Genomic DNA, 22826 nt, shown 5'->3' with positions numbered 1-22826 from the left:
TAAGATATTACTATTAGCTTTCCCTACTGAAGCCTAGCATTGTTTGCCTTATCATATCAATGATTCTTGATGGGTAAGATATTTTTGACAGGAAGGCCTTTCCAGTTTACTATCCCTATAGAGTGGGAAATTCAGAGTTTAGAGCTGCTGGTCACAGTTCTCACAAACCTTTCCAATACTTTTTCTTATTTAAATCCTGTGGCCTAAATGTCCTGCAAACCTACAGTGAACAACAGCAACTTCAGAAGAGAAGACAAAACTGCCTTTACCCAGGCAGGATACAAGACTAATGCTTGAGAATCTGTTACCTGAGAGGCTTCCATTTCTAGTGTGCAAAAATGTGGAGGTATTCTCTTCAACTAATTTTCTTAGAAAACTCAAAGATGATTTTATGAATGACCAAGTACTAAAGAAAGAAACTAAGAGATCAAGAAGAGATTTTGGGAAAATAGATTAGGGAGTAATCTTAAATGTGAAAGGAGGTCAATAAAAATCATGCCTTTTTACTGACTGAAATGGACATTAGGATTATTATTATAATTGCTTCTATGAAAGACATGAACAAGAATAAGACGTGGGAAAGACAATTACAATGAGAAAGAGTGACTATGAAGTCAAAGAGGAAAAAAAACTTGATTTTAAACATCTATCACTGCATGCCTTTGTTTATTCTGCCTGCAATACCCTTCTTACTTCCTTGTCTGATTAACTTCTACTGAATCTTTCAAGACACAGTGGGTGTCACTACACGGGAACATACCCTCAACCCCTCACAGACAGAGTTACATGCTACTCTGCTGTAAGATAACAGATGTAATACAGTAGTTGTCTTATGGCAGCTATTATACTATTTTGAAACTAATGTTTGATGATAAAGAAAATAAAGATGAACACTAGTGCCATATTTTACATTCTCTAAACTCTACATTGAACTGCTCAACAGTTCACTAAATTTTGGTTTATTAAAAGAAGAATACCACTGCCTTAAGCAAGTATTAACTATTTAGTACTGAATAAATAAAATACAATATATTAAATACCTTGCAAAATGAAAAAGACTAAAGCAACATTCTCTGTGCTGATATAGAAAGACTATCAAAAATACATTATGTGAAAAGAGGTGATGAACAGTTTATACATTTGCTTGCCCACAATATATAAGAATATAGAATGTGTATATGTAATTTTTTTTCTTTTCTGGAAAGATACATAAAAAAACAATATAGGTATGGGGACTTACTTTGTATTTTCTTTTCCTATGTAATTTTGAATTTTCTATTCTAAATGGTTTTTACAAAAAAAGAATGTTTTTTAAAAATTACTAATAAGGATTATCTGGTTGCTAGGATTGAGGGCTTTTTAAAGAAATTATTTAAGGGTGAAGATGATGTCTCATTTTTGTATCTCTACCCCTAAGCACAGAGTGGAACACAGTTGGCACTGATGATATTGAACTGAACTCTGCTTTTCATCTATTTTTCCTACCTCTTTCCATAACTATTGACTTTTTATGAGCCTCTCCCCCATTTCCCATTATTTTACATAAAGTACCAAGTACAGTGCCTTGAAAAATAGTAGTTGCTCAATAAATGTTTGTTCAGTGCAATCACATACTCTCTGAGGTGTGTAAAACTCAGCTGCCAAGGCAGGAAAGCAGTGTTTTTTTTTTCTATTCCTAGTTACTTGATTTTAACACACATTACACAAACATTCATCTATTCAATCATGTTTGAGTGAATGTGCTTAGTACTGAAGATACAAAAGTGAATGGAATCTGTGCCTCTCAAGACTAATCAATCTACCAATTTTTTATTTGCAGGAAAGAAATGGCAATGACAATATGTGGATACACAATCTTGCTTCTGTCTTCCTTTAGGTTTTTCAAAGCCCTCTCTAACATGCCCTATTCAAATTCATTTTAGTTAGAATACATGACCAATGAATATTTGCTAACAGTTTAAAGCAACAATCTATTAGAAAAAGTACTGGAAAAACGATTTAAAATGGATGAGCAAGGAGTAACCAAATTTCTTTTTTCAATCCTGGCAAGTAACTTCTGCTACTTTTTTTAAGTACGAGATTGAAGAATCAAACATTAGATAAAAAAGGCACTAATGACACCTTCTGGTTACCAAAAAATAATCAAAGTCACCTAAATCTGAATCTATTTACGTATTTTACAAAAAGCAGACAAAAGAGAGATAAAATTGCTCACAATCCATGGCAACACAACAAATTTTAATTTAAATATGTTAGGAAAGACACTCTCCTAAACCAGCGGAATGAGCTCCGGGGATCACTCCGGAGAAAGAGTAAGGTGCAACTGTGCAGAAAAGAGTGTGAGAGAGAGTAGAGTATGCTGCCAAAAAAGACAGAATCCATCTTTGGTGAGAAAATCCTGAGACTTCACAGTACAGAGCGATGGCTGCTAAGGTCCAGACCAGAGATGAGAGTCTTAAAAAAGTACTGTGTGAAGAGCAGAGGGAGGCCCCTTGGAATGGGAAGGCATCCTTGGGGGCAATGATGATGAAGTGAAAGAAGGAAGCAGGCAACTGAAATTAAAGATCTTAAAATGTAGGGTAAGGATAGTGACTCTAATTTTCTTTTTTTCTTTTTTTTTTCTTTTTGAGATGGAGTTTTGCTCTTGTTGCCCAGGCTGTAGTGCAATGGCTCCATCTCGGCTCACTGCAACCTCTGCCTCCTGGGTTAAAGAGATTCTCCTGCCTCAGCCTCCAGGGTAGCTGTGATTACAGGCACCCACCACCACGGCCAGCTAATGTTTTTGTATTTTTAGTAGAAATGGAGTTTCACCATGTTGGCCAGGCCGGTCTTGAACTCCTGACCTCAAGTGGTCTGCCTGCCTCGGCCTCCCAAATTGCTGGGATTAGTGTCTCTAAATTTAATGACACACCAAGTGTCTACACCTGTCCCCAAATTGAGCCATTTATTAATTGAATTTCATTGTACCTACAGAACAGGAAACTCTTGAACTAACAACCAAATAATAAACCCCAAAAGTAAGCACTTACCTACATAAATCTTACCCTATTGCCAATTAAGGAAAATATTATACATGTAATATTTAAAAAGCTGTAGAACTGTGATTGCATTAAAGTATTTTTTCATTTATTTCAGAAAAGATACATAAAAATTCTATAACATAATGTAAATACATAGGCATATAGTTTAGTAGGAATAGTTTTCTTTTTTTTCTATTTTTAAGTTTATTTTTTACCCTAATTTTTGGTCTTGAAAATTAGAAAAAAATGAGTTGGTAATAATAGCCTGACAATCATATACTCTCCATCTAAATTAAACTAGTGCTAAATTTTTGCCAATTTGCTTTCTTTCATTCTATCTCTATATATTCATAATTTCACTATTTCATACTTTTCCTAAAATAAAAATTTCAAAACACTGACATAAAATAATTATAATTTGATTAACTCTATTTCATAAAAATTTTTGCCAATTCTAAACATGGCTTCTGTTTCACCTTGTCACATTTCAATAAAATTAAACAATTACAATGTTTACCTCCTGGGCATGACTAAATAAGAAATAATTAAAATACATTAATCTGGGTTTTAAAACGAAGAAAAGATCAACCAATACCATCTTAATGCGCACAAAAGTTGGTAACCTAAAAATTCCCGATCTAAAACTCTTAGCTAGGACACAGATAAAGATACCATCAAACTAACATAAAAACGAACTGCTAATATTAGTATACTAAATAGCCATCTAATCTGAACCAGCAGTTTTGAAATAATACCTTACAAAATCTTATGGAAAGATTTAACATGCAAAATGGAGCAAACAGAGGTATTTCAGGAGCTGCTCTGAATGAATACATGGGGTGCTTCAAATCTTGCAAACCTACTCCATACTTTGCTCATCAGGTACCTTCTAAGTACAAGTAGCATAGTTTGACTACTATTATTTTAATGCAATCACACAGTTTTACAGTTTTCTAAAATTTTGGTATGCTGACTCTTCAAAACAGAGTAAAGAACTTTTTCTTTTTTAAATATCAGTATTCCTTCAGAAATGAAAAAGGCTTTGGAAACAAAAGCAAACTTTGAAATTCAATATTCATAACAAAATAACTCAGTTTTACTATCTCAGTAAATGTATACTTCACAAATATTTTGAAACAGAAGTTCTCTAAAATATGTATCACAAAAAATTTTCAAATATTTTCAAAGGCTTCAGCACTCATTAAGCCCATTTTATGACCAGATAAACTATAACAAATATACAGGTGGTGATGCATTAAATTTCAATAACACTGTAACACTAAAAGGGCAAGAAAGTCAGATGTTATCTTAAATGCTGATCTAAATCACGGTAATGATGAAAAAATGGGGAGAAATAGAAAACAGTCATTATGCTCAAATGAATACAAATTGTGATACATAGGGAACTTGTACCTTTATGCTGGTTTTCAAATTCTTCAGATAAGAGGTGGTAGCAACAACCCACACTGCAAACTCCCTTGATTTCAGACTTGGAGGTAAATATTCTCAAAGTATTTGGAGCCAGATCACCGCAAGTGTGTAGACCTACCATCAAACAATCCTTTAAAAACACAAGAAGAAAAATAAAATTTGGTAATTGAAAAGAGGGTTGTTTAAAATTTTTATTTATTTTATTTTTACATATGGGATCTTGCAATGCTGCCCAGGCTGCACTGTGGTGGCTATTCACAGGCATGAATATCACGTGCTACTGACTCAAATTACTGGCCTCAAATGATCCTCCTGCTTCAGCCTCCCAAGTAGCTGGGACTACAAGCACATTGTACTGCCCCCAGCATGAAGTGAAGATTTTAAATGTCCATTAAAATATGTAAATGTGTTAATAATTATCAAATTCTACCTAGAAAGTATTCCATGTTTTTATTTTCATAACTAATTATTTCTTTACAGGCAAAATAACTATGATCTCTTTTCACAACTTTTTTTTTTCAGTGATTTTGCTTATTTACCTGTTTATATTTTCTCTCATTTTACAACTAATATTTGTTTAACAACTAGACAAAGCAAAAATTGGACTAATCAAATGTAACATGTATTACTAGACCAAATCTGTGCTTTGTTATATATTTACATCACACTTTGACCATAATATTAATTTTCTAAATTAATTTCACTTCTCAGATTGCCCATCAAAACCTTATAAAATATTGTTATAAAAAATAAAGAACTGTTGTAAACTTGGTATTTCTACTTTAACAACAAAAAGCTTAGTTTATGTACCGCATCAAGTATGACAATATAAAATTTAATTAAAAAATTTTTTTCCAAATTTTATAACATATATTGTATTTAAAATTCTCCTATGAAATATTTATTCTAATTATCCAAAGCCTAATTTAAATGTATACACACACATACACAATGGGTACAAATGTATACATGCACAGAATCTTGTTCAATATAACAATCATTTTGAGGTTGAATTTACTAATAATACCTTTCTGTCTTTGACATGACTCATAAAAATTTAGTTAAAGTAGTACTAAAAAGATACTTGTACAGAAAAAAAATTTTATACAGAAAACCTGCACCCTATTAGAATCACATACTTATACCATTTGGAACTAAAAAATTTCTAATATTAACCTCTCAGTTTTCCAGATGACACTCTTAAACCCTGATAATGTAAAGGTCATGTTTTAGTGTAAATCTGTGAATACAGATATATTAATTTCTAGTTTTTTTAAATTAAAGCATCATGTCTCTCAAAGTGTTCTCTAAAGTTATTACTCATCAGCTAATTTTAGTTGGTACTTTACAATACCAACTAAAATTTATTTTAAAGCTGTAAATTAATTAAAGATACATGTGTTTACTTAAGGGATGTTAAAGAAAGAGTTATTAATGAACTAATTACATAAGCTGCAGTACAGTCATTAAGAGCACAGTCTTGGGAAACAGTCTGTTTAAATTCAAGTTCTATCACAGTGTGATCTGGAAAGCATTCAGTTTCCTCAACTGTAAGATGGAGATAATAACAGTTCTTCATCTCAATGGGTTCTTTCAAAACTTAAGTAAACTAATCCCTGTAAATGACTTAGTACACTACCATATAATAAAATTCAGAAAACATTGTCCATTTTTATCATTACAATTTACTTTAAATTACAAATTCAAAATAACATAAGCATTAATTTGTGTCTCAAGTACATTTTTATAACTATCGTCAGCATATAATTGTTTCACTAAAATTTTTAAAAATTATTTCACTGAAATGTTATTTTAGCCTATGTCCTAGACATAAAAGAGAGCTGTAATCAAACTTACTAAAGAAAAAAATTATGCCTGTAAGTCGTTTTGAGCTGATAGAACACTCAGTTTCTTCAGGCAATATCCATTTCAAAGCAAAGTTTTTAGAAGATTATACAGCTACTCTGCTTTTCTTGATGATTAGTTTAGATAGGTTTTATTTAGAGATTATGATGTCATCAGTAAAATTAATTCAGACAAGAAAGATTTATCACTAATTAAGGGTAGAGTAACAAAGCTACAAATTTCTCTCTTTAAGCTTAATTTAGCTCTCACTAAAGAAAATACAAGAACATTTAACCTCATTCTTTATTGTATTTATCATACAGGATTAGTTAATATTAGCAAGTAGCAGCTAGGAGACAAAAATATGCAATCACCGTATTATCCTACCAGTAAAATATTTAAGTATTGTGAGAGGGTGAGGAGAATAGAGGGTGGTAGTTAATTATGTTATTAAATTGTGATTTGCTACAGGATCCAAGAACATTCTTCCTGTATATCTTATTTTAGATGGTTCTTACAAGAGTTTGTATATAGTTTTCATTATATATTTTCAGAAAGATTTTGAGAAAATTAGAAGGTGACAAAATGTACTAGAAATTTACATTTTTAAAGTTAAACCAAAGTAATTGGGATTGTTTAACCCTAAGAGAAAGTCTAAAATAGCTTAATTACTAATTTCATGTATAAGAAAAAGAATTAATGAAGGTACACTAGATTTCCTTAAATCCAAAAATATCTGGGAAAAAGAAAAATTTCCCATTTAAAAAACAGTAAAACAATGGTCAGCTATCAAACAAGGATTTAAATTCATAAAGAACTCTAGTATCTTTTAGTTACACATTTCTTTGGGGAAAAATTTCTATAAAAAAAAAAATTACAAGGGTAATACAACTCCAAAAGCTACCTTTTTTTTTTTTTTTTTCTTTTTTGAGACAATGAGTTAGGCCAAACGATTTCTAGAATCTCCTCTGTAATACTGTTTTAACATGCAACATTGCCTTTGTTTAAGATCTGCTGTCTTTCAATTACACAAATTGACATACTCGTAATTTAGAAAAAGTTCAAGCTTTGAAGAACACTTGGAAGCTACTGTTGCTCAAGGAAATTCCATATTGGCAAGTGCAACATTGAACATTACTTTGTTCTAGATGCCCCTTTACTTCAAATTTAAGTTAAAATTTAATTACTTGTTTAGAATTTTAACAATTCCTAAATGGCACAATGAGAACTTAGTTTACTTACTAGTTTTGGGCTAGGACTTCTATTTGATTTAAGAGGTTCGAAATGAGTGGAGGATACTCTATTCTGAATAGGCTCATGGCAGATTTTGATGGGTGTGGGAATAACGAAAGCCTACTTATGCTTTTATTTTCTTGGTCTGTTAGATTAATGTGATCAAGTAAGATATGTATGTTAAGTAAGCTACTATTAAAATTGAATACAATGTTTTTGTACATCAAATTAAATAATTCAAAAGTAAAGTCACCTCCAAATCTTTAATAATGTCATGGAGTTCTGAATCAGCAGTGATAAAAGAGGTTAAAGGTGAATATACATTTGATTCACTTGACTTTGATGTCATTTTTCTTCTCTCTTTATTGGCTTCAGATGTTTCTCTGTTGGGTATTTGCTGTGAAGAAGTAGGCTCTACGGCATTAATAGGCAAAAGGTTTATAAGAGAAAAGGAATTTTCAAAACACAAATTTTCTTCTTGATGTGGTTGAGAATGAAGGGTTTGCATTTGGTTTCTGATATTAGAAATTACAGAGCCAGAAAAATCAGGCGAAATATCTGAGGTAGACATCTTTTCTTGATTTGTAAGACTGCTGTTAAACGCTTCCTCAATATCAGCTTTATTTTTAACTTCTTTTTGCACTTTCCTTTCTTTTGCCATTTTTAATGCTAGTCCATTGACATCTAATCTTGACTGAGCATGACAGAGTTTCCAATGTTTCTTCAGTTTTCTGTTTCTCTCCTCAGCTCCATGAGTATTAGTATTTGAGGAATCAATTCCATAAACTTTAAAGCCATACTTCAAGGACAAAAAGGAGCTTAGATAGCCTTTACCGGAACCCAAGTCAATCACCTAAAGTTAGAAAAAAAGAATAAATTAAAGAATTTTAGGCAAACGGTAATAGAAATGATTTTAGATTTTTTAAACGAATGAGTTATGTAACTTAAATATTACTTTAAATTTTATTTGTTTTATTCCTATGAAAAACCAACCACTCATCATTTTTATTCAACATTTTACTGGAGGTTATAGCTAGTATAATAAGTCAAGGAAAAGAAGCAAAAGAAATAAATAATATAAGGGAAAAAATAAAACTGTCTTTTTTTATACATAGATGACATAATCATGTCTGCAGAATATCTTAAAGAATATACAAAAAGCTAACAGAATAGTAAGTGAATTTAGCAATGTGTCAAGGAACAAAGTCAACAGAATTAACAATGAATCATCAGAACATATATAATATTGTAGCAAAAAACAATTAGGAGTCAAGCTTGGTGGCTCAAACCTATAATCCCAGCACTTAGGGAGGCTGAGGAAGGAGGACTGCTTGAGGCCAAGCATTTGAGACTGCCCTGGCCAATATAGCAAGATCCTGTCTCTATAAAAAAAATAATAAAAACTAGGAAGTAAAATTTTAAAACAATTAAAATAGTATAAAAATAGAATATATAGGAAAAAATTTAACAAAGGATGTACAAAACCTATACACTGAAAACTATAAAACATTGCATAAAAATCTAAAAAATTGATATAAAGAGATATACCATGTTCACGTGTCTTTATAGCAGCATAATTTATAATCCTTTGGGTATATACCCAGTAATGGGATGGCTGGGTCATATGGTACATCTAGTTCTAGATCCTTGAGGAATCGCCATACTGTTTTCCATAATGGTTGAACTAGTTTACAATCCCACCAACAGTGTAAAAGTGTTCCTATTTCTCCACATCCTCTCCAGCACCTGTTGTTTCCTGACTTTTTAATGATCACCATTCTAACTGGTGTGAGATGGTATCTCATTGTGGTTTTGATTTGCATTTCTCTGATGGCCAGTGATGATGAGCATTATTGCGGCACTATTCACAATAGCAAAGACTTGGAATCAACCCAAATGTCCATCAGTGACAGATTGGATTAAGAAAATGTGGCACATATACACCATGGAATACTATGCAGCCATCAAAAAGGATGAGTTTGTGTCCTTTGTAGGGACATGGATGCAGCTGGAAACCATCATTCTTAGCAAACTATCACAAGAACAGAAAACCAAACACCGCATGTTCTCACTCATAGGTGGGAACTGAACAATGAGATCACTCGGACTCAGGAAGGGGAACATCACACACCGGGGCCTATCATGGGGAGGGGGGAGGGGGGAGGGGGGAGGGATTGCATTGGGAGTTATACCTGATGTAAATGACGAGTTGATGGGTGCAGCACACCAACAAGGCACAAGTATACATATGTAACAAACCTGCACGTTATGCACATGTACCCTACAACTTAAAGTATAATAATAATAAATAAATTTAAAAAATTAAAAAAAAAAAAAAAAAAGAGATATACCATGTTCATGAAATGGCAGACTCAGTACTAAGATGGCAATTTTTTCTTCACATTTCAACACAATCCTGATTAAAATCCTAGCTAAGCTTTGTAAAGAAATTGATAAGTAGATACTATAATTTATAAAGTAAGGCAAAAATGCCTAGAATAATGAAAACAATTTTGAAAAAGAATAAGGTTGAAGAATTTTACTAATTCAAAAATATAAAACTAAATCAGTGTAGTATAGCTACAGCTGGTATAAAATTAGACACACAAATCAATGGAAAAATGGAAAGAAACAGCTGATATACAAATAGAAATATAAATCAATGAGAAAAACACAGTACAGAAATAGATCCACACTTATATGATCAACTGATTTTTGACAAAGTACCCAAGATAATTTAATGAAGAAGATAGGTTTTCCAACAAATGGTGCTGGTATAACTGGATGTTGATATAAAAAAAAAGAAACAAAATTTGCCTGCTATAAACCAAACACAAAAGCTAATTAAAGGTAGATCACAGATCTAAATATAATTGAAAAAAATGTCATCTTATGGAATAAAGCATGAGAAAAATTGTGACATTTGGATAGGCAAACATTTATTACGTAGGACATAAAAATCAGGAATAACAGAAGAATTTTAAAAATGGACTTTATTAATATGAAAACTTCTATTCAAAAAGATAAAAATGAAAAGAAATACTTGTAAAACCTTCATCTGAGAAAGGACATATCTAGAATAAAGAACTCTTACAACTCAGTAAGAAGACAAGCAACCCAGTTAGAAAACAGGCAAAATATTCAAACGTACATGTCACAAAACAAGATATACACATTGCCAATGTGAAAAGATGACTAATATCACTAGAGAAATACAAACAACCACCACAGTGAGATACACGCAGATGTAAAATGGTATGGCCACTTTCGAAAATATTGAGTTTACCATAAAGTTAAATACACACTTTACATATGACCCATCCATCTCACTCCGATTTATCCAAGAGAAATGAAAACATGTCCACACAAAGGCTTATATGTGAATATTCAGAGAAGTCTTACTCACAGAAGGAAAAAAACAGAAACAACTCAAATGTCCATCAACTGGTAAATAAAAAAAAAAAATAGCATATCTGGACTATAGCATATGGCATACTACTCAGCAATAAAATGGAACAAGGCATTAATACACAAAAAGATATCAATAGCTCTCAAATGCTATGTGCTGAGTGGAAGAACTGAAATGAAAAGTCTACATACTATGATTCCATTTGTACAATGTTCTAGAAAAGTCAAGATTAAAAGTAGATCAGTGATTCTCTGAGAATGAAAGAGAAAATATCCTACAAAAGCACACAAGAAAAGTTTTTAGGAGGATAGGAATATTCTTAATTATGCTAGTGGTTACATTAACTGTAACAATTACCAAAATTTATCAAAGCTAGAGTTGGTGAATATCTAAATTACAAATTCAATAAAACAAAAATAAGAATAAAAAGTTACAAACATTATTATTGCCATGCCACTTCATAAAATAAATGGAGAATTATAGAAATACTACCATAACAAATCATTACCTACTCTTATACATATCTTTAATTCCTAAAGTCAATGAAATCCTGACATAAGTACGAGTCACTTAAGGAAACATTCCTATACTTACAGTAATGCATATCCTTAATTAAATCCTCAAAATGTTTCAAGGTCTTACAATGAGACCAGTTCATAGGAAAAATTCTAGTAAATAATGTCTCATAAATACAAAATAAACTTAGTAATAATTCCCTATACTTCCATTTTATGTTATTATTCTAGGATAGGTATTGCAGGGAAACATAGAAGAATTATATACAGTCATGCATCACTTAATGATGGGAATATGTTCTGAGAAATATATTAAAAAATTCTGTTGTTGTGCAAACATCTTTGAGTGTACTTATGCAAACCTACATGGTACAGCCTACTATACAACTAGCCTAAAAACCTGTATAGCATACTACTGTACTGAATACATAACAAAATAAGTACTTGTGTATCTAAGCATATAAAAGGTACAATAAAAATACAATATTATATGTTATGGCACTACCATCTTATATGTGGTCTGTTGTTGACTGAAATGTCCTTATGCAGCATACAACTGTAAATTCTTGACTTTGAGAAACTACAGTCTAACTGCAGATACCATATCATACTCTTGCAAGGGCTATATAGTAGAAACTCTATTATTTAATTAGTTTTGTCTTCAAACTATCTGATCAGAATAGGAAAATCCCCACCATCCTCATCTCCTGCCCCTTCCCCACAACAGACTTCCCTGCTAGATCATATGCCATACATCATAGGTTTGAAGACAGAGTAGTCTCTAGTCCAGTATCTGGTGGGAGGGATCTTCTGAATCTCCCAACATTGTTTAGGAGACTTTCCCATAAAAACATTGTTACAGGTAGTGGTTAAATCTTGTAATAACATTGGTATGGTACTATACTTTAGATAGAAAAGATACATTTTGGTGACAGACTTAGAGATCTAACTACCATTCCAACTAATGACTCTCAAATTTGTAACTCTAGTTTGGAATTCTTCCATTAACTGATACTCATATATCTAACAGCAAACCTAACATTTTCATTTCAATAGATGCTTAATAAGCAACTAAAATTTAATATGCTTGAAACTGAGCTTTTGATATTCTTTTTAAACCTGCCCCTCCTAAAATTTCCTCCATCACAGTAAGTGATATCTATATACCTCCAGGTAGAGAACAGGACTCCTGTCTCTCATAAGCTACATCTGAACTGTGAGCAAATTCATGATCTCATCACTTACCAGAGCTACTTCATACCAACTCCATCTTGAGTCTGATGAACTGCAATGGCTTTCTCAGTGATCTCTCTGCTCTCACCTTTCCCCTATCACTGCATTTTCAACAGAGAAAAACAAAGTCCAATCATATCACTACTCTTAGCAAATCCCTCATTGCTTCTTTGGCTTTATCTCATACTCTTAACTCCTATGGTTGCTGAGTCTTTTTGCTGCAACTCTGGAAGCTCCTGCTCGGATAGGAGCTAATTTTGCAAAGTAACCAGCTTGAATGTCCACAAAGACTTTGGTAAAAAAAAGAGGCAAATATAGTGGAAATATGTGTTTCGTAATACAACTCAACAGAGTAGAAAGAATGATTCAGTGGCTACAATGGCTTCCAATCTCATTCAGGATAAAAAACCCAAATTATCACAATGACTTCCAAGACACTGCAACTTAATGTCCTGTCCTCTTCCACCACAACCTCAGCTCCTACTACTTTCTGCTTGTTCAATCCGACTTCCTGGATGTTTCAGAAACAAAGTAGGCATGTTCAGGGCCACTGAACCTGTTGTTCCCTCTCTAAGAAAAGTTATTCCTCTAGATCATCTAATGGATAGCTTACCTACTGAAGAATTTAACTCTATTACCATCACAATAAGGTCTTACTTGTCCTTCCCCTCTGTATCAAAAACTTTATCCCTAGATAAGCTCCTCCCTTTTGTTTTAAGTTTTCTTCTTTAAAATGTATCAACATACACATTAAAATACACTTATAACCATTTTATTGTCAATCTCTCCTAATTAGAACATAAATGCCACCAGGGCAAAAGTATTTCTTGTTTGTTTTGTTCACTGATGCACCCTCAGTATAGAAAATAATGCCTGGAACATGGTTAAGAGCTAAGAAATGTTTGCTAAATGAATGAATGCATGCAAGTATGAATGAGTGAACATGTTTTAGAAATAAAAATTAAGAAGCTTTGGTAATGTGAATGAGAGAGACAAAGGTGTTCAGCATGTAGACAGCAATATGGTTGAGATAAAAATGATATTTTTTCTTGTTTAATTTTCTGTGGTCACCAATAAGGTTATGTATTTCAGAATCTGGGTTTCTACTTACCTCATGAAATTTGTATTTACTAAATCTACATTTTAAAAATAATAATAGTTGGGGACTTCAACACTTCTGTTCAGTATTGGACAGATCATCCAGACAGAAAGTCAGCAAAGAAACAGCAGACATAATCTGCATTATGGACCAAATGGATGTAACAGACATTTGCAGAACATTTTACTCAACAGCTGCATGCTGTTCTTCTCAGCACATAGACCATTCCCAAAGATAGACCATATGTTAAGACACAAAATAGGTCTCAAAAATTGAAATTATATCAAATATCAATAACAACAGAAACTTTGAAGAGTATAAAAACACATGGAAATGAAACAACATGCCCCTGAATGACTGATGTGTCAATGAAGAAGTTACAATACAAATTTTTAAATGTATTGAAACTAATAAAAATGGAAACACAACATACCAAAACCCATGGGATACAGCAAAAGTACTAATAAGAGAGAAGTTGACAGCATTAATGCATGTAAAGTAGAAAATGTTCAAATAAACATCCTAACAATATATCTTAAAAAAAAACTAGAAAAGCAAGAGCAAACCAAACCTAAAATTAACAGAGGAATAGAAATAAAGAAACCCACATCTAGCATCACACTGATTAGAGAAAAAGTGAAAGCCTTTCCACCAAGATCTGGAACAGGACAAGAACGCCCACATTCACCGTTTCTAATCAACATAGTATGGGAGGTCCTAGCCAGAGCAATTAGGCAAGAGAAATATATAAAGGGCATCCAAATTTGAAAGGAAAAAGTCAAATGATCTTTGTTTTCAGATGATATTATCTTATACCTAGAAAAACTGAAAGACTCCTTCAAAAAAACTATTAGAACTGATAAAGAAATTCAGTAAAGTTGTAGGAGACAAAAATCAATAACAAAAACTAGTAGAATTTCTATATGACAACAGAGAACAATCTGAAATGGAAAACAGGAAAGTAATCTCATTTACAATATCTACAAAATAATATCCCTAGGAATAAATGCCACCAAAGAAGTTAAAGATCTCAACAGTGAAAATTACAAAACACTGATGAAATAAATTGATGAGGACACTACAAAAGGGAAAGATATTTCATATTCATATATTAGAAGAATCAATATTGTTAAAATGTGCATACTACCCAAAGAAATCTAGAGATTCAATGCAATTCCTATTATAACATCAATGACATTCTGTGCAGAAATAGAAAAAAAAAAAAGTCCTAAAATTTATGTGGAACCACAAGAGACCCAGAACAGCCAAAGCAATCTTGAGCAAAAAGAACAAAGCTGGAGGCATCACACTACTTAACTTCTAATTATATTACAAAGCTATACTAACCAAAACAGTATGACACTGGCATAAAAACACACACATAGACCAATAAAACATTAGAGAACCCAGAATTAAATCCATGCATTTACAGCCAACTCATTTTCAACAAAGGTGCTAAGAAGATATACTAGGGCAAGCACAGTCTCTTCAATAAATGGTAAAACTGGATATCCATAAGCAGAAGAATGAAACTAGACCCCTATCTTTCACCATATACAAAAATCAAATCAAAATGGATTAAAGACTTAAATCTAAGACCTGAATCTATGAAACTACTAGAAGAAAACATTGGGGAAACACTTTAGGACATCGGTCTAGGCAAAGATTTCTTTAGTAGGACCTCAAAAGTACAGGCAACCACAGCAAAAATGGGCAATGGACACAAATGGGATCACATCAAGCTGAGAACCTTCTGCACAGCAAAGTAAATAATCAGAGTGAAGAGATATACATACACTGGGAGAAGACATGTGCAAACTACCCACTCGACAAGGGATCAAAAACCAGAATACATAAGGGACACAAACAACTCAATGGAATAAAAGCAAAATCTGTTTTAAAAATGGCCAAAAGATCTGAATAGACATTTTTCAAATGAAGACATACAAATGGCCAATAGGTATATGAAAAAATGTTCAACATCACTAAGCATCAGAGAAATGCAAATAAAAACTATAAGGAGATATCATCTCATCCCAGTTACAATGGCTATTATCAAAAAGCGTTAAGATGGGTGTTGGCAAGAATGTAGAGAAAGGATAACTCATATACTGTTGGTGAGAATGTAAATTAGTACAGTCATTATGGAAAACAGTATAGAGGTTCTTCAAAAAACTAAAAATAGAACTACCATATGATCTAGCAATTCCACTACTGGGTATATATCCAAAAAAAAAAAAAAAAAAGGAAATCAGTATATTGAAGAGATAACTGCATGCACATGTTTACTGTAGCCATATTCATAATAGCCAAAATATGGAAACAACCTAAGTGCCCATCAATGAATTTATGGATAAAGAAAATGTGGTATATATGCATGATGAAATGTTATATATGTTTTATTTGGGAGGTTAAAGGAACACTGGCAATAAAGTAGAAGAGAGAATAAACAAAAGCAGCCCAATAAAATATGTGCTATTAAGCAAGACACCACATTAAGCCAACCTGGGTTTAATACTACTCAGAAATTCTGAGACTGAAGTGTAGAATACATACCATCCCTCAGAATCATCCCACCTGAAATGCTGCATCAATTACCGCTTCAGAGCTGCTCACTGGGAGGAATTAATTCCCAGACCTTGTATGCAGGCAGTGCTTGCTTCACAGTTACAGAAAACACACAGGGAAGAAATGCAGACACTGCCAGGTAGAAATCAATCTGGCATACCATGAAACAAAAGGCCTGAAAGTACTTAGATCAGGCACCCTACAGCATCTGCTATGTCCATAAACCCAACATCCATCTTAATACCTAGAATATTAATATTTCTACTGCATATAACTATGTTTTCCTTCCATATTCTGTCTCCCTGCTTCTCTAACCAGAGGCAACAATTATCAAATTATTGTTTATAATTTTCTTAATAGTTTTTTGCATATAATTTTTGTATTAAACATACCATTGTTTCACTTAATAACTACTTAAAAATGGTACCATAAAATGTGTAATCTTCTGTAACTTGCTTTTTCCTATTCAGTTTTATGTTTCTAATATTCATCCATATATGTACTGCAGTAGTTTAAGCTTTACTGATGTATTATGTTCCAATATGTAAATATACCAGTTTATCCAATCTGCTGTGGATAAGCATTTGGTTTATTACTAGTTTTCTGCTTTTAGGAACATTCCTATACGATATATAACTCCTGATGCTTGTGTAGAAAGTTTTTCTAGGCGGAGGTATATACCTAAAGTCGAACTGATGAGTCATAGGGTATATGATTGTTCAAGTTTACAAAATAGTGTCAAACTGTTTTTGAAAGTGGTTATGCCAATATACACTCTAGCATAGAGTGTGTAAGAATGCCCTCGGCAGTTGGACGGTTCAGAGATGGATGAATAGGAACAGCTCCAGTATACAGCTCCCAGCATGAGCATTGCAGAAGACGGGAGATTTCTGCATTTCCAACTGAGGTACCAGGTCATAAGGACTGGTTGGATAGTGGGTGCAGCCCAGGAACTGTGAGCTGAAGCAGGGCGGGGCATTGTCTCACCCAGGAAGCACAAGGGGTCAGGGAATTCCCTTTCCTAGCCAAGGTAAGCCATGACAAAGGTACCTGTAAAACTGGGACACTCCCACCCTAATACTGCGCTTTTCCAACAATCTTAGCAAACTGCACAACAGAAGATTATATTCTGCGCCTGGTTCAGCAGGTCCCACGCCCACGGAGCCTTGCTCACTGCTAGCACAGCAGTCCCAGATCCAACTGCAAGGCAGCAGCCAGGCTGGAGAAGGGGCATCCGCCATTGCTGAGGCTTGACTAGGTAAACAAAGTCGGGGGGGAAGCTCCAACTGGGTGGAGCCCTCCATAGCCCAATGAGGCCTGCCTGCCTCTGTAGACTCCACCTCTGGAGGCAGGGCATAGCTGAAAACAGGCAACAGAAACTTCTGCAGACTTAAATGTCCCAGTCTAACAGCTTTGAAGAGAGCAGTGGTTCTCCCAGTACAGAGTTTGAGATCTGAGAAGGGACAGATTGCCTCCTCAGGTGGGTCCCTGACCCCTGAATAGCCTAACTGGGAGACACCTCCCATTAGGGGCCGACTGACATCTCATACAGCCAGGTGGCCCTCTGACACGAAGCTTCCAGAGGAAGGATCAGGCAGCAACATTTCCTGTTCTGCAAAAATCCCCAACAAAATACTGGCAAACAGATTCCAACAGTACATCAAAAAGTTTATCCACCATGATTAAGTTGGTTTCATCCCTGGGATGCAAGGCTGCTTCCACATACTCAAATCAATAAACACAATACATTACATAAACAGAACCAAAGACAAAAGCCACATGATTATCTCAATAGATGCAGAAAAGGCCTTCAACAAAATTCAACAGCCCTTCATGCTAAAAACTCTCAATAAACTAGGTATTGATGGGACATATCTCAAAATAATAAGAGCTATTTATGACAAACCCACAGCCAGTATCATACTGAATGGGCAAAAACTGGAAGCATTCCCTTTGAAAACTGGCACAACACAGGGATGCCCTCTCTCACCACTCCTATTCAACATAGTGTTGGAAGTTCTGGCCAGGGCAATCAGGCAGGAGAAAGAAATAAAGGGTATTCAGTTAGGAAAAGAGGAATTCAAATTGTCCCTGTTTGCAGATGACATGATTGTATATTTAGAAAACCCCATCATCTCAGCTCAAAATCTCCTTAAGCTGATAAGCAACTTCAGCAAAGTCTCAGGATACAAAATCAATGTGCAAAATTCACAAGCATTCCTATACATCAATAACAGACAAACCCAGAGCCAAATAATAAGTGAACTCCCATTCACAATTGCTTCAAAGAGAATAAAATACCTAGGAATCCAACTTACAAGGGATGTGAAGGACCTCTTCAAGGAGAACTACAAACCACTGTTCAATGAAAAAAAAGAGGACACAAACAAATGGAAGAACATTCCATGCTCATGGATAGGAAGAATCAGTATCATGAAAATGGCCATACTGCCCAAGGTAAATTATAGATTCAATGCCATCCCTATCAAGCTACCAATGACTTTCTTTACAGAATTGGAAAAAAACTACTTTAAAGTTAATATGGAGCCAAAAAAGGACCCACATTGTCAAGACAATACTAAGCCAAAACAACAAAGCTGGAGGAATCATGCTACATGACTTCAAACTATACTACAAGGCTACAATAACCAAAACAGCATGGTACTGGTACCAAAACAGAGATACTGACCAATGGAACAGAACAGAGCCCTCAGAAATACCATACATCTACAACCATCTGATCTTTGACAAACCCGACAAAAACAAGAAATGGGGAACGGATTCCCTATTTAATAAATGGTGCTGGGAAAACTGGCTAGCCATATGCAGAAAGCTGAAACTGCATCCTTTCCTTACACCTTATACAAAAATTAATTCACAATGGATTAAAGACTTGAATGTTAGACCTAATACCATAAAAATCCTAGAAGAAAACCTAGGCAATACCATTTAGGACATAGGCATGGGCAAGGACTTCATCACTAAAACACCAAAAGCAATGGCAACAAAAGCCAAAATAGACAAATGGGATCTAATTAAACTAAAGAGCACAGCACAGGAAACTACCTGTGTTTCCTGCACAGCAAAGGAAACTACCATCAGAGTGAACAGGCAACCTACAGAATGGGAGAAAAGTTTTGCAATCTACCCATCTGACAAAGGGCTAATATCCAGAATCTACAAAGAGCTTAAACAAATTGACAAGAAAAATCAAACAACCCCATCAAAAACTGGGCAAAGGATGTGAACACTTCTCAAAAGAAGACATTTATGCATCTAATAGACACATGAAAAAATGCTCATCATCACTCGCCATCAGAGAAAGGCAAATCAAAACCACAATGAGATACCATCTCATACCAGTTAGAATGGCGATCATTAAAAAGTCAGGAAACAACAAGTACTGGAGAGGATGTGGAGAAATAGGAACACTTTTACACTGTTAGTGGGAGTGTAAGCTAGTTCAACCATTGTGGAAGACAGTATGGCGATTCCTCAAGGATCTAGAACTAGAAATACCATTTGACCCCATCATCCCATTACTGGGTATATACCCAAAGGATTATAAATCATGCTACTATAAAGACACATGCACACATATGTTTACTGCAGCACTATTCACAATAGCAAATACTTGGAACCGACCCAAATGTCCATCAATGATAGAATGGATTAAAAAATTGTGGCACATATATACCACGGAATACTATGCAGCCATAAAAAAGGATGAGATCATGTCCTTAGTAGGGACATGGATAAAGCTGGAAACCATCATTCTGAGCAAACTACCGCAAGGACAGAAAACCAAACACCACATGTTCTCACTTATAGGTGGGAATTGAACAATAAGAACACTTAGACATAGGGTGAACATCACACACCAAGGCCTGTCATGGGATGGGGGAGAGGGGAGGGATAGCATTAGGAGAAATAGCTAATGTAAATGGAAAGTTAATGGGTGCAGCACACCAACATGGCACATGTATACGTACATAACACACCTGCATGTTGTGCACATGTACCCTAGAACTTAAAGTATAAAAAAGAAAAAAAAAAAAAAAGAATGCCCTTTGCAAAAAGACATGAGGAGATTTTCTGGGGTGATGGAAACATCATGTATCATGATTATAGAGGTTACATGAGTGTGTGTTTATGTGGTGTGTGTATATACATATATATACACACACTCATGTAACCTCTATAATCAAGATACATATATATATGTATATACACACACCCACATACTAACAAAACATCATACTGTACAATTAACATGAGTTCATTTATATCTCAATAAAGTTAGGATTATGTACAAATTTTGCATATTGGCTAGAAAGTGATTAAGACTGAATTATATTTAAAGTGTAAATAAATCTTACACAGTGATACATCATTATATTTTTAAGAAAAAGAAAAACCTGTAAAGTCAACCCCATAGGAATCCTGACTAAAATCCCTTTCATATAGTACACATTATCTTTTGGCCACTTCTATATTTTCCTGCTTCTGGTTTGTATTTCCGAACTAAACGACTGGGTCTTTGCCTTGTATTCCATATAAAATCTGAGTCCAGTTCTTGTTGTTCTGCCTCATTCAGACCATATTTCCCCTCAAGACTGGACCTTTACTCCATTCTCCTACTCTGTAACTGGATTCATACCATCCATGTACAGAACCTCCATCTGGCTTACCTGATTACCAGTTATCTGAATTTTCTGTCTTTAGGGCTCTGTCGTCTCCAGCGGACTTGCTGTTATTAACTGATGCCTTAAGCCTCAGCTTGTTATGCCCTTTTTAATTCTAACTAAATTATGCATTTGTTCCTCTAGAGACCATTCCCCTTATTACTGTTCTTAATAGATGTTGGCTGCCACCTGAAGGATATCTGGAAACAGTACTCGCTCCCCAAGATTCTGATATGGCACCATGGGGAAGGGCTTGCCTCTTCGACTCCAGCTGAGTATCATTGGTGAGCCTGTTACTATTACTGATAGATATTGCTTAGGTATGATAATCTGGAGAAAAAGTTAAAAACTAGTATTACCTTAGCTCTTACCCTATACCCCACCCTAGAGATTCATGTTGCCACAAGTGGCTCTGCACGCCTAAGCCAGACTTTCATAGTTTTATACTCATCCTCAAACTCTCAAGTTTTGGTGAATCCATGGAAAGGTTTTAATACCTAATAAAAATTACAGGAAGGAAAATCTCCATCACCACCACCGACCTTCTCTAGAAAATAGAAAAAGCTTACTATTTTTATAAACCAGGAATAAGAAAAATAACTTACTATTTTTACAGGTCAATGTGTACAATCATTAATCTTATTTTAACATCTACTGTCCAACATCACTACATACCATAATAACCGATTTTTCAAAACAGAAATGCACTGTGAATTAAACACTAGGAAATAACCCAAGTTTTAAAAACATAACTACTTTGTGTTAATATAATGATGCAGGTATCCCAGACCACAGCTTGGTAACCCGTATCCTGAAAATATCTAGCAGCACACAGTTTTGCAGGATGTCATCTTCCTAATGCTGCCTCAGACCGGAGTGACAGTTTATCAAAGAGAATTAACCTTAACTTCTGTCCACTCTGAAAAGAATGAAATGTGTGGCAAAACATTAACAGTCATGTCTTGATTTTACTATAAATTTTCTATAATTACAATATACTAGGAAATAACAGTGCATGCTTAAAGAATCTGATATTTAAAGGATCTGATGTTTAAATGATGCTATTATTTAATAACATTTTAAAGGCTAGTTGACAGTAAAAATGTGAAGTTTGAATAATACCAAAAAGTGGCAATAATTTAACACCTAAAACATAGAGAAATATTCTTACCTGTTTTATTCCACAGTAGTCAGCAATACTGCTGATCAGCTCTGACATTGCCTGAACTTCATGAGATTTCTTCATATTCATAAACTCAACTGCCTTCTGAGTTTCACCTAATAAAAATAAAGTAAAATATTGCTATTAAAGAATCAAAATTTAGTAGGAATTATCAGTTGATGTTCATATTTTTCGAAACTAAGTAGGAAAATAATATGGAGATTCTACTGTGGTTTCTGAATAGATCTCTACTAGCTTAGCCACTATAAATAAAATTTAAATTAATAAATGCAAAAATCCATAGAACATTAAAACTATTCCTTAACAATTAACTACAATGGAAAAGACTGGTAAAGTGGACTATGAAAGAAATTTTTCATCAAAAGACAACATTATGAGGTAAAAAGGCAAGCCCCAAATGAAAGAAGATAATTCCAACACATATATCTACAGAGAATTTGTATCTAAGAATAAAATAAAACAAACTCCTACAAATCAATATGAAAAGAATCACCCAATAGAAAAGTGGGGAAAAAAACTTAAACAGTCATTTCATTACTTGTGCTGTCTAATATAGTAGCTGCTAACCACATGTGATTATTGCAATTTATACTGAAATCAAATAT

At 34.0% G+C, this 22826-nt stretch overlaps 1 protein-coding gene across 13 annotated transcripts in view; it reads right to left on the bottom strand.

Annotated features, from left to right (window-relative positions):
• Positions 1–22826, bottom strand: part of METTL25 (methyltransferase like 25) — a 127805-nt gene that overhangs the window by 66911 nt on the left and 38068 nt on the right. For all 13 annotated transcript variants that reach the window (XR_012419756.1, XR_006690564.3, XR_012419761.1 and 10 more), the window contains exons 3-5: positions 22210–22316; positions 7783–8382; positions 4434–4581 (exon numbers count right to left, since the gene is read on the bottom strand). Coding sequence is in view for 5 of the 13 variants with exons in the window: in XM_005571656.4 (XP_005571713.3) it covers positions 4434–4581; positions 7783–8382; positions 22210–22316 (855 nt within the window). In the remaining 8 variants the exon portion in view is untranslated. The remainder of the gene's footprint in view (positions 1–4433; positions 4582–7782; positions 8383–22209; positions 22317–22826) is intronic.

The sequence above is a fragment of the Macaca fascicularis genome, chromosome 11, assembly GCF_037993035.2.
Source record: "Macaca fascicularis isolate 582-1 chromosome 11, T2T-MFA8v1.1".
In the NCBI taxonomy this organism is placed as follows: Eukaryota; Metazoa; Chordata; class Mammalia; order Primates; family Cercopithecidae; genus Macaca; species Macaca fascicularis.
Note: the sequence above shows the minus strand (reverse complement) of the source record. Positions and strands in the feature narration are given on the sequence as shown.